At 45.5% G+C, this 12,666-nt stretch overlaps 1 protein-coding gene and 3 non-coding genes across 6 annotated transcripts; all 4 read left to right on the forward strand.

Moving 5' to 3' along the window:
* The first annotated feature begins 322 nt into the window (after nucleotides 1-322).
* Nucleotides 323-9,771, forward strand: NCL (nucleolin). Of its 3 annotated transcripts, none has more exons than XM_060015934.1 (14): nucleotides 323-483; nucleotides 1,569-1,685; nucleotides 2,890-3,367; nucleotides 3,752-3,949; nucleotides 4,061-4,147; nucleotides 4,331-4,472; nucleotides 5,092-5,216; nucleotides 6,155-6,278; nucleotides 6,798-6,955; nucleotides 7,450-7,573; nucleotides 7,758-7,891; nucleotides 8,423-8,549; nucleotides 8,879-9,105; nucleotides 9,277-9,771. In XM_060015934.1, exons 1-14 carry the CDS (start codon nucleotides 466-468, stop codon nucleotides 9,354-9,356), a joined length of 2,139 nt encoding a protein of 712 aa, XP_059871917.1. In that variant the 5' UTR covers nucleotides 323-465; the 3' UTR covers nucleotides 9,357-9,771. The 3 variants fall into 3 exon arrangements, with proteins under 3 accessions (XP_059871917.1, XP_059871918.1, XP_059871919.1); XM_060015935.1 differs by having other exon boundaries at nucleotides 2,905-3,367; XM_060015936.1 differs by lacking the exon at nucleotides 323-483 and adding an exon at nucleotides 732-930.
* Nucleotides 4,187-4,256, forward strand: LOC132428794 (small nucleolar RNA SNORD82). Its single transcript, XR_009520191.1, has one exon. It is a non-coding gene; the product is annotated as a small nucleolar RNA SNORD82 (small nucleolar RNA).
* LOC132428795 (small nucleolar RNA SNORD20) lies at nucleotides 7,980-8,059 on the forward strand. The gene has a single exon (XR_009520192.1). It is a non-coding gene; the product is annotated as a small nucleolar RNA SNORD20 (small nucleolar RNA).
* LOC132428784 (small nucleolar RNA SNORA75) lies at nucleotides 8,608-8,741 on the forward strand. Its single transcript, XR_009520184.1, has one exon. It is a non-coding gene; the product is annotated as a small nucleolar RNA SNORA75 (small nucleolar RNA).
* Nucleotides 9,772-12,666: the final 2,895 nt, after the last annotated feature.

The raw sequence follows: 12,666 nt of genomic DNA on the forward strand, positions 1-12,666 counted from the left end.
GCGGCGCCAAAAATGTCCGTCCCAGGGCGCAGGCGCCGCGAGCGCGGGCCGTGGATAGGCACTCCGGGAACCGCGCGCTCACGGCCCAATCAGCGCTGGCCTTGCACAAAGCGAGTCCCGCCCCTAGGCCGCCGCCACGAATCCCCTCCCCCCTTCTCTGGCCTCCTCTGCCCGCCCACTCCTGCCCGTGCCCCGCCCCGCGCCGTTCTCAGGTAGAGGCTCGCGATTGGCTTATGGGAGGGACGCGAACTCTGGTTGGTCGCGGCGGAGTCACGAGGGCGCCGTCGTCGCCTTTCCAGAGGCGATTACTGGGCAGGCTCAGTCTTTCGCCTCAGTCTCGAGCTCTAGCTGGCAGCCAAGCGTACGAGCTCTGCGATCAGCGGCCGCCATCGACGTTGCTTCGCTTCTTCTGGGCTCATCTGCGCCACTCGCTCGCCACACACTCCGCAGTCCTAAGCCGCTATCATGGTAAAGCTTGCAAAGGTAAGAGGCCTTGCCCGCGCGAGCACGGACGTCAAGGCCTGTTTTCCGAGGAGCGCGCGCGCGGCGCCGCCAGGAGGAGGGCCTGCGCGCCACCCCGGGCTCCTTCGAGGGCGCCATAGTGCGGGAAGTCTCGCGCGATTAGCTGGGAGGTCTCGCGGCTTTTGGCTGTGTGGTAGCGACGTGAAGAGCTTCGGCAGGTGCGGCGGATGGTCGATGCGGCGGGGAAGGACTTGGGGGCTGAGCGCGGGAAGGGGCCGCTGGGCCCCGGACGGATGAGGCCAAACTCCTGCGACGGGCCCGAGCGGAGCCCCGCCTCCTGACGCATGTGCCCCGGCTCGCGGCCCGCCACGTGGGCCGCGCCGCGTGGGTCCTGGCGCCTGCTGAGGGCCCCGGGTCCTGGGACGGAGAGCGGCGGCCCACGGGGTCTCAGCTCCGGGCGGGCGGCAGGTGGGCTCCGGAAGGAGGCCCTGCCGCGTGCTTTTTGCGCAGGGCTGCGCGCACATGGTGGCCTGCGACTTACCCCCACGTGGCCCTGCCGGGGATGAAAGGGGCGGGGTTGATAACCTGGGAAAGGAAAACTTGATGGAAGACTAAAGGTTAAGACGTGGATTTGTTTTTTTTTTTAAGACTGCCCTAATTTAAATTCAGACGAGGGTGGTGGGATTAGGTGCCACAACTTACCCCAAAGGCTTTTTTAAGGTGGTTTTCCCCAGGTGAAGGGCCGTGGATTGTTAGCTGTTACAGTGGTCCGACTGTAGGCGCTATTGAAAAATGGTGCCGCGATGCAAGGTTCGATTCTGGCTGGATGTATAGTTTTTAAAATGGGTGTGCTTAAAGGACGCAGCAAGAAGAGAGACCGTTTTCTTGAAGTTGCGTTTTTATCCTAAGGTTGGATTTTGAAGAACTTGACAGGAAATATGTGGGAAGTTGAGAATTCACCTGTGTTACCATTGGTATGAAGAGTAGTTTTTACGTTAATTATACTTAACAGTATGAAGAGCGGGTTCTGAGGGAGATGATTGCCGTTTTACTCTGAAGAATGGCCTGAAATGTGGGAGGTGTAATGTGTAATGCGTCTGTTTTAGGCCGGTAAAAATCAAGGTGACCCCAAGAAAATGGCTCCTCCCCCGAAGGAGGTAGAAGAAGATAGTGAAGATGAGGAAATGTCAGAAGATGAAGAGGATGATAGCAGTGGAGAAGAGGTAATTGTATATAGTTTAACGCAGAATTGTGTTAAACTACAAAATGGAGAGTTAAAAGCACGTGGTATTGGATGTCTGAAAATACTGGCAAAAAATAGGATTATATTCATTCATATATGACCTGTTGTAGTGGTCCAGCGTTTCACAGAGTTTTTATTGACCTGTCAAGATACCATAAGAGTAATGAACTTGAGAGGAAAGGTGTGGAGTTTTCATGTGCCCTCTGCAGGGCTTGGTGTGATATAATGCAATAATATATTATTAGTTTTCCACTTTGAACACATTAGCCCCACATACCAGCTGGAGAAACAGCCTGGACAGTTAACTGTCCTGCGAGTGGCAGCTTTGAGCATTGTATTTAGGTCTGAGGTTAGCCTTAACAGATTCTTCTAGTCTCTAAGTAGGATTAATTGGTCTTTGTTATCCTGTATGGGCTTGGTAATACTAAACACTGTTAAAATGTGTGGATTGAGGGTTGCCACCTCCCGTTGTGTTAGCACTTAATTAGCACTCCCAGCTACTGTTGGCTAGCTGCAAAGACACCTAATTGCTGTATTTGCTCATGTTTCTTATTTAGAATTTAATATTTTATTTTGACACACATAACCTGATAAAAGCAATAGTCAACAAAATGTGGTTTTGAGTGTGACTTAAATGTAGATAAAACGACAGTTTTTTATCAAGCCAATGTGTTCACTCTTTGTATTAATTTTGCAACGATTGACTGTACAGCTTGACTATTTGATGTTCATTTTCTCTTTGGTCCTAAGAATGAACATTCAGTGAACTTTATTCCTCCACCCACTGTGAGAGCCCCAAATAATTTAATAACACTTAGCAGGTAGTCCTTTCTATGTGTAAGGCTTTTAATTACATATATCAACTCAATCCTTAAAGCAACGTATAAAGTTGAGTTATTTTCAGATGGGGAAACTATTGAGGCTTAAAATTAAGTTTTAAAACTTTGCCTAAGCCCACGCAGTGGCATCCAGTCTATTTTCAGAGTCCGTGTTAGGGTGTGCTGCCGAACTGTGACTTGAAGCGTACAGAAGGACATGTTACTTGACCCTGTAGTTTAACTTGCTAACATCTAGTGCATGTGGTCTTCATCTAGAGGCAGTGCTAGAATTTAGCATTCATTTATGGGACCAAGGCTCTCTTGAGTTTGGAAACAGGCCTATGTTGGTTTTTATTTATTCTTAAGGTTGTTATTCCTCAGAAAAAAGGCAAAAAGGCTACCACAACTCCAGCAAAGAAGATGATGGTTTCCCCAACAAAAAAGGTTGCAGTTGCCACACCGGCAAAGAAAGCAGTTGTCACCCCTGGCAAAAAGACAGCCGCTACGCCAGCCAAGAAGACAGTTACACCTGCCAAAGCAGTAGCAACACCTGGCAAAAAGGGAGCCACACCAGGCAAAGCATTGGTAGCAACCCCTGGTAAGAAGGGAGCAGCCGCTCCAGCCAAGGGAGCAAAGAACGGCAAGAATGCCAAGAAGGAAGACAGTGATGAGGAAGATGAAGATGACAGTGAAGAGGAGGAGGAGGAGGATGAAGAGGAGGAGGAGGATGAATTCGAGCCTGCGGTGATGAAAGCAACTGCTGCTCCTGCCTCGGATGACGAGGATGAGGATGACGAGGATGATGGTGAAGACGACGATGAGGATGACGAGGATGATGAGGATGGTAAGGCATTGTGTTGGGAGTCCTTGGGCTCCTGTTTGCAAGATACATTAGGAGTGAGGCGTGGGTGGTAATGCTGTGCTCCTGATGACCTGGGGTGGGTTAGACAAGCAGCATCCCAGGGTTTCTCTGGGCTGCTTGTGGTGCACTAGTGGTACCTGTGGTGCCTGTGAATGATTGCCTGCTCCTGAGGAACATGCTTCAAACAGCTCATCCTGTATTTTTCACAATGTAGAATTTTGCTTCCAAGTGATTTGTTAATTCTTGCCATAACAACTAAGCACAGTGGCATGGACAAGATTACATTCATTTTCCTTTGGCTTTTCCTAGGACTAGGAATAGAACTGGGATAATTCTGAGTTTTTGACGAGGTGGCTTCTCTTTCAGACTCAGAAGAAGAAGCTATGGAGACTGCAGCAGCCAAAGGAAAGAAAGGTCCAGCAAAAGCTGCTCCTGTGAAGGCAAAGAACACTGCTGAAGATGAAGATGAGGAAGATGACGAGGAGGATGAGGAGGAGGACGAGGACGAGGAGGAGGACGAGGACGAGGAGGACGAGGACGAGGAGGAGGACGAGGAGGAGGAAGGTAATCAAGTTATAGGTTCTGAAGTGCATTGGCATGAGCTTTGTTTAAAGGAGATGCTTGAGGATGTGTGGCTACTTGTGGATGACATAGATTGTTTGATATCTTGACCAGAACTTGTCAAAGAAGCACCTGGAAAGCGAAAGAAGGAAATGGCCAAACAAAAAGCAGCTCCCGAAGCCAAGAAACAGAAAGTGGAAGGTAACTTAGAGAATTGGGAGGTGGGAAATAACACCTAATAGCACAAGTGATGAACAGCAAAGGGACTTAATACTGAAACCTGATGTTATATTGCAATGTGCTGATGTGCTATGTACAGAAATAATTTGACTAATAGTCAAATATAGTGGAAAATAGACTAAGTTGAGTAAATTTTTTGTACAGCCACAGAACCAACTACATCTTTCAATCTCTTTGTTGGAAACCTGAACTTCAGTAAATCTGCTCCTGAATTGAAAACGGGTATCAGTGACCTTTTTGCGAAAAATGATCTTGCAGTTGTTGATGTCAGAATTGGTGTGTCTAGGTAAGTGTGGGGGAGCTATGCTGTAGTTCTGCACGATACTCGTGGGTCTGCTAATGCTTTTTCCTTCCCCTTTTAGAACCTTAGCCCATTATCCTTAATGTGAGTATGTTAAAGTCGTCAAAGATTAGACATTAATGAATTAAATCATTGGACTATAAAATTGTAAAAACCCCAAATTGAAATTCCCATAATTTTCCATAACTTTTGATATAGCACAGTCTAGTTTCTAATAATGAGATATGATGCTTATCTTAGAAGTAGCTATTAGACCTGAGAAGCCATAATAGTGAATGCTTTTAATCAGACAGGATTTTCCTATCTTAGTGCTTAAACACGTTTTTTTGGTCATCTGCTATCAGTTGTTAAGGCGCAGTGCAACTAATGAAGATCTCAGAGGTGAACTTGCATCAGGTCTTGGTACTTGGATCCTGCTCTGTAGCCTCAGCTTAAAAGAGCCTGACTCAGTTTTATTAATTGTATAGGTGCTTTTTAATCCTTGTTTGCACCGTCATATTAGTGTTGCTGCTTGCCCAGAATATGTGTTACGTGGCTCTTGTTTGGTGGGTTTTTTTGTTTTTTCCCCCCACCTGTAATTTTTTTTGTCCTCTTCGCCTTAAAGGAAGTTTGGCTATGTGGATTTTGAATCTGCTGAAGACCTGGAAAAAGCCTTGGAACTCACTGGTTTAAAAGTCTTTGGCAATGAAATTAAACTAGAAAAACCAAAGGGAAAAGACAGTAAGAAAGGTATGTAAAGCTTTAGGTAATGATGATACTTGTTAATGACTATGTATCTAATCTAATGTAGACAAAGCAGGGTAAGTAGTTTAACTTTTTTTCCTTTGGCTTCCTCATAATGTTGTGAGGATTACATGAATTAGAATGTTAAATGTTTACAACAGTGCCTGGCACTGCTTGCTAGACTTAATCAAAAAATAATTGGTTAGATGTACCTAAATAAATAGAGTCCTAAAAAAAAAAAAGATGGAGTCCTTTCCTCACTGGACCTAGAGCAAGCAGATCCCTAACTACTCCTTTTGCATCTTTTACCCTTCTCTGTATGCACTTGTCACATTTTAAGTGTGTGTTTATGATCTTTTTATTTTTTAATTTTTTTAAGTAAAAAAAAATTTTTTGGCCATGCCGTGCAGCTTGCAGGATGCTAGTTCTGCGACCAGGGATCGAAGCGTGCCCCCCTGCAGTGGGAGCTCTGAGTCCCAACCACTGGACCGCCAGGGAATTCCCTACACTTTTTTGTTTTTTAATGATATTTTTAATTGAAAAATACTGAACATCTCTTCTATATAAAACATAATATTTAGCCGTATTTTAAATATTCAGTGCATAGTTTGTTGTCAGCTGTGACAGCAGTTTGTTTTGCCACTGCTATATCTCCATAGTAGCAGAGTGCCTCCTACTTGTAGAAACTCTTTTTTTTAATTTTTAACCTTTTTATTTTATTTTTCTGGCTGTGCTGTGTGGCACGCAGGATCTTAGTTCCCTGACCAGGGATCCAACCCGTGCCCCCTACGTTGGGAACGCAGAGTCTTAACCACTGGACAGCCAGGGAAGTCCCTCAAAATTATTTCTTAAACAGAACTTTTACATTGGTCAGTCTTTGGTGATCTTTGGGGGAAGAATCGTCTTTTAAGCCATCCAGTTCATTTTTGTGTTTTTTAATCTAGAACGAGATGCGAGAACACTTTTGGCTAAAAATCTTCCTTATAAAGTTACTCAGGAAGAATTAAAAGAAGTGTTCGAAGATGCTGTGGAGATCAGATTAGTCAGCAAGGATGGAAAGAGTAAAGGGTATGTTTTGTGTCTACTGCAGTGTTTCATTAAAATTAATGAACTTTACTAATTTATAAAAGAAATGTTGATTTAATTTTCCTGTGTTTGTGATTTTGGGCAAATTAATTATTCTGTAACCTATGTCAGTCACCCTTCTGTACAGTGGGGATAATGTACTTTAAATTAAGTGATAAAATAGTGATTTTATCGTAAGATGAGCTGATGTATAAAATACTATACATGTGCCTCGCTTACAGTAAATGTTTTGGAAATAATTGATTATTGTAGTGAGGTGGACTTAATGTGAACAAATTTTCTAGAAGTGTTTGGCAAACTTTCTGTAATGGGAGAAAAGTTTAAATTGAAAAGTGGAAGATGGCAGAAACCTTGAACATTTCAATTACTATAAAACAAAGGACATTTTTATTGTACTTATCTGAAATATGGGCATATTGCTGAGATTAAAAAACATCTGTGTTAGAGAATTAATATGGTTTTAAAAATCAAGTGAGTTCTTAATGTTTTTTCCTTTTGTAGGATTGCTTATATTGAATTTAAGACAGAAGCTGATGCAGAGAAAACCTTGGAAGAAAAGCAGGGAACAGAGATAGATGGGCGATCCATTTCCCTGTACTATACCGGAGAGAAAGGTCAAGGTCAAGACCATAGAGGTGGAAAGAATAGCACTTGGACTGGTAAGAATTTATAGGCTTCCTACAGGGTTCTGGAATTGATGGAGGGAAAAGAAATCCTTTGCATCTTTGTCCTTTATAAAGTTGACTGATAAATTGGTTGGAGATGTAGATCAGCAAGTTATACCTGTATTTGTAATTGAGTGTCTTGAATGAGGGTTATATGAAATCTTTGTACTAGAACACAGATAAATCTAGCTTCCTTTGCATGTTTTATACTGTAAAGGACTTAGATCGTGTGCATTTAAAAATTAGAATATGCTGGGAAGACACAGGGCTGTAGTCAGCTTACATCTGAACAGTAGGAGTGGAAGGAAGCAGCATGTAACAGTACATAGTAGGTACGTGATATGTTGAGTACCAGGTAGGGTTCCACTTGTATCAACATTGGTGTGTTAACTCTCCCAAGCACAGAGATTCTTTAAGAACAATGTATAGCTGTGACTGACGTTGGGAACTACTGCTTCAGTCTTAATTTGACATCTCTTTATTTGTAGGTGAATCAAAAACCCTGGTTTTAAGCAACCTCTCCTATAGTGCAACGGAAGAAACTCTTCAGGAAGTATTTGAGAAGGCGACGTTTATCAAAGTGCCCCAGAACCAAAGTGGCAAATCTAAAGGGTAAAATAATTAGTATCTTTATGTTGTCAGTTACAGGCTTTTAAGAGTATCTTGAGGTAAAATCATGTTCTTCTGGCCATTAGTAGAAGCTGCACCATTGAAGTGTTTGAAGAAGAAGGCTTGGTGGCATCAGAGGAGCCATGTGCTTGGTAACGTACTCTAAATGTTGACTCTTTATCCTCAGGTATGCATTTATAGAATTTGCATCATTTGAAGATGCTAAAGAAGCTTTAAATTCATGTAATAAAAGGGAAATTGAGGGCAGAGCCATCAGGCTGGAGTTGCAAGGACCCAGGGGACAACCTAATGCAAGAAGCCGTAAGTTAACTTCATTAACAGGATGTTGTTTGTGGTTGCGTCCTCAGATCTAGAACGTTTGTTTCTGTTGCTGCTGAGTAAATGATACTGGATATGATGACTGATTATCTGAGAAATAACTGATGAAATCTCAAGAAAAGTCCTCTAGATAGTCAAGTTCTGATCCAGCGAAGTCAACACTGAGCAGCACATTTGCCAGGGGTTTCTGTCTTGTATGGTGTTTGTAGCTGCCTGGTTTAGAACTACTTTCACTTGCTTGGGTCGCTGCTTCTCCTGTTTTCCATAAAAGATTCTCAACTGCTCTGGTGATCAGTGTAAACATGACATGGCATTTGGTCTAAGCCCTTCGCTTTAAACGTTAGTTGACCAAGTTGCTTTTACCCAGACACTCGAGGTGAAATGCTACTACCTTTTGCTAAGATGAGCATTCTTAGCCAGTAGTCAGATACTAGACTGCAACATGCAAGTCCAGCATGCTGTCATAAATTGTGACTTTAATAAAAAGTACAATTTTTATTTTTCCTTTCCCAGAGCCATCCAAAACTCTGTTTGTCAAAGGTCTGTCTGAGGATACTACAGAAGAGACATTAAAGGAGTCGTTTGACGGCTCTGTTCGTGCAAGGATAGTCACTGACCGGGAGACTGGATCCTCTAAGGGGTAAGTAAGATGCAGGGAACGTGTGGCGTCCACCAGGTGGAGAGTTCCCACCTAAGACGTCTTCTCATTGAGCTCCTTTCTGTCGATCGGTGACAGTTGAGGATTCGCACGAGAAGAAGAGACAATTCACAGAGCTAGCATTGTTGCCTTCTGTCTTCACAGAGGTGTATTCAGCTGTTTTGTGGGACATTCTGTTTCAGCTTTCCATAGGGAACTGCCCTCACCTGGGTCTTGCCCCAGCTAAGCGTCACCATCCAACATGTGGGAGTAACTTGGCATTTGTTCCACATGTTGGCTTTATAATGGGCGATTTCGTTTGGTGTTTTTAGGTTTGGTTTTGTAGACTTCAACAGCGAGGAAGAGGCCAAAGCTGCCAAGGAGGCCATGGAAGATGGTGAAATCGATGGAAACAAAGTTACTTTGGACTGGGCCAAGCCTAAGGGTGAAGGTGGCTTCGGTGGCCGAGGAGGAGGCCGAGGTGGCTTCGGTGGCCGAGGAGGAGGCCGAGGTGGCGGCCGAGGTGGATTTGGAGGCCGAGGCCGGGGAGGCTTTGGAGGTAAGGGGCGCGGTGGCCACCCAGCTGTGTGTGCCAGGTAGCCGTGGCAGTGCACTCCTGGACCTGAGCCTGCAGGCCCCGGTTCCTGCACCAGTCCCCACTCGTCCTGCTGGGGAGGGCATGGCTGGCAGCTTTGCAGCCACTCTTCAGTGACGGCTTGCCTTCCTGCAGGGCGAGGAGGCTTCCGAGGAGGCAGAGGAGGAGGAGGAGGAGACCACAAGCCACAAGGAAAGAAGACGAAGTTCGAATAGTTTCTTCTATCCCTGTCTTCCCCTCTTCCATTTGAAAGAAAGGACTCTGAGGTTTTTACTCTGTTACCTGCTCAATGACAGAGCCTTCTGAGGACATTCCAAGACAGTATACAGCCCTGTGGTCTACTTGGAAATCCGTATAGATAACATTTCAAGGGAGATAACCCTGTTGGTGTTGACTGGATATTCGTATAAACTTTTTAAAGAGATGAGTGATAGAGCTAACCCTTATCTGTAAGTTTTGAATTTATATTGTTTCCTCCCATGTACAAAACCATTTTTTTCCTACGGAGTTTTTTGGTTTTGTTTTTGTTTTTTTGCGTTGGTGGGTTATAAAGGAAAGCAGAATGTTTTATCATGATTTTTGCTTTAGCAACTTTGGGACAAATTAAAAGTCCTAAACTCTGGTGCCAGACTTGTACTTCCTGTCCTAGAGTGTTTCTCCTGGAATACACTGAGAGTGGAGCATGGCAAATCAGTTCTGCCACTCCAGATCTCCACCCCCTGTGAAAATGCTTATGCTTTGGTTTCAAGTATCCCAGCCATAAGTTTTTGCAGCCCTGTGTATGTCACGTGAAAGGCTCATTGGAAGTCCACTGTGGCCTTAGCCGACTTAGAAACAGGCCTGAGGGGTCAGGTGTCCTGAAAAAGTGCTTTGGAAAGAGGGCCAGGAGCACTTTGGTCCGGCCTTGTTTAGGTGGGTGCGAGAGCGACGACTGATGAGTGTACTTCCTGCTGGGTGCGTGGGCCAAAACGGAGGCTTTGGGACTGTGAGGCTGGAGAGGAAGCTACCGGTCTAGCCGATGGACCTGATATCTTTTGTAATTCCCCCAGCACCCTCAGGTTAAACCAACAAGAAAGGCCTTTGGTTTTGCGCTATGATGAGAACGTGGACATTTTGGCTTGTTAAGCATTCCCTTGCCCACCCTCCACTTCTAGTAAAAGGTCACATGAGAGGCCTAGGTCAAGCGATTAACATGATATATTTAGTTGAAAAATGGTGCGCAAGATGGTACAGAATGAAAATGCCAACTCAAAAATCCAGTACTGGTAGACTAGAGGGCAAACTAAAGGATTTGAATTAGCTTAGTTTTGGCCCGGTTATGAGTTGCTGGCAGGATGAGGGAATCTAAACCTTGTGCATATCACGCACCACTCACCAAGTCAAGTCCGTTGTAAGTACTAAAGGCGCAGACCAGGACAAATAACCTGGTTTGAAGGGGTGGAAGATTGGAAGTTTGGGTGCTGCTGGGAAGAAAAATCAAGCCAGCAGAGGGACATCCTCTCGTCAGGCAAACCTAAAAACTAAAATGAACCATTGGAGAGCCTACAGCTCAGGGAACTCTACTCAGTGCTCTGTGGTGACCTAAATGGGAAGGAAATCCACAAGAAGGGGGATATATGTATACGTATAGCTGATTCACTTTGCTGTACAGTAGAAACTAACACAACATTGTAAAGCAACTATACTCTGATAAAAATTAAAAGCAAAATAATGAAATGAACCCTTGGTAGCCTATATTTTTCTAGAATTAAAAGTTTAATTAGTTGGAGCCCATTAGGGCTACTCATGAGTTAAAGTATGTTACGTCTTAAAGCAACGCTGAGTAGAGTTTTAGCTGAGCATGTGAAAAGTTAAGTCATTCATAGCAGCTCAGTCTGTCCCAAACTGGAATTTGAAGAAGGGGCCTGTGAGATTGGTCTTTGGGTCTGCAGGGCCTTCTCCATTAACCCGCAACTGTCTTCCGGGTTTAAACCTGAAAGCATAGTGCACTCTTCGGCCATCTAGGAACGTGAATTAGCATTTGCCAGCTTGGCAGAGCCAGTGCTTATTCAGTACTTGTATTAGCTTTTAAGACCGTGTGGTGATGGGGGGGGTGGGTTCCCTTTGGCAGGGGGGGCTGAACCTGACCCTGCTAGCAGCCCAGTTGCAGGAGTTCTTGGCTCCTATGGTAGGGCCTGCATTGAGATAAGTCTGAACCCACCTTGCTAACCCACTGGCAGTCAATGGTGCTGGTAGTGTGCCAGGCGTTTACCTCAGCCTCTCTGTAACCGGCTGTGGGGCAAGACATGAGCAGAAAAACAGGATTCTTTCTTCCTAACTGCTGTTTTTCTTTGAAGTGAAGGAAACAATCCAGCCCTGTGTCTTACTAGTCATTCCAGCCAGGGGTATTATGCCGACTTCCAGTGAAAGGAAGATGAGGATGGAGGGTGGTTACCCTTTGCGATGGCAGAAGAGCTGTAGGACTTGCACGGAGGGAGTCCTGCAGACTTAATCCTAGGCCTGCCTGCTTCCTCTGGTTTCTGGTTTGGGTTGGGTGAGGGTTTTGCAGCCATTTTAGGAAAGCAGTTCCCTACGGCAAATGGTTGTCGCCACTTCCACCATCCTTCCAGCAGGTGGCAGCACATCCACAAGGATGTGGGCACCTGACAGGCGTCGAGAAGGAAGCTGAAGATTGTCTCAGGCCAATGGGTCTTCAACTCCAAACTCAATCTATGTAGTGATAGGGTCTGGGAGTCTGCAGGAAGTGCACTCAGCACACAGAGATGGTGTGGAATCTTCGCCAAAAAAGTGGATTCCAGTTGGGTACAAGAACTACAGTTTGTTGAATGCTTGTCCTGTGCTCTTATCTCAGAGTTGTCCCATTTACCCATACTTGGCCCACTAATTACTTCATTATAACCCAATCTTTGTCTGACCTCAGCCTTAAAAAGTGCCAAAGCTACTTCCCTGGTGGTGCAGTGGTTGAGAGTCCGCCTGCCGATGCAGGGGACACGGGTTCGTGCCCCGGTCCGGGAGGATCCCACATGCTGCGAAGCGGCTGGACCCGTGAGCCATGACCGCTGGGCCTGTGCGTCCGGAGCCTGTGCTCCGCAGTGGGAGAGGCCGCGACAAGTGAGAGGCCCGCACACCGCAAAAAAAAAAAAAAAGTAAAAAGTGCCAAAGCTTTTCTCATCCCAAGAGAGCTTGTCTCCTGAGCCCACCTCCCTGCCTAGCCGTTCCCTCTGGCCTTTATTGCCAGACTTCGAGAAGGACCACACTCCTGCCTCCCACTTTGCCTCCAGTAGTGTGGCTTCTGTCCCCACCTCAGCACTGAGTTCGTTAAGGGTGCCAGTGACCAAAGGCTGCAAATCCAGTGGTTGGTCCTCCCCTAGTTTATGGCTTCCCTGCAGCACCTGACATTCCTCCTGCCAACCTGCAACGTCCTTTTCTCTCATGGTTAGGAAAAGGGTGGAGGCTCTGTGACAGTAGGATGAAGAGGGATGAGAACAAATAAACCTGGGAGTAGAGCCTCCCAACAGGATTTTA

The sequence above is a fragment of the Delphinus delphis genome, chromosome 7 (assembly GCF_949987515.2).
Source record: "Delphinus delphis chromosome 7, mDelDel1.2, whole genome shotgun sequence".
In the NCBI taxonomy this organism is placed as follows: domain Eukaryota; kingdom Metazoa; phylum Chordata; class Mammalia; order Artiodactyla; family Delphinidae; genus Delphinus; species Delphinus delphis.

Excerpts from the sequence above, each read along its gene's own strand:
- NCL (XM_060015934.1), top strand. Across the intron at positions 3,950-4,060 it reads GGAGGACGAGGAGGAGGAAG|AACTTGTCAAAGAAGCACCT; the intron begins GTAATCAAGTTA and ends TATCTTGACCAG. Across the intron at positions 4,473-5,091 it reads GTCAGAATTGGTGTGTCTAG|GAAGTTTGGCTATGTGGATT; the intron begins GTAAGTGTGGGG and ends TTCGCCTTAAAG.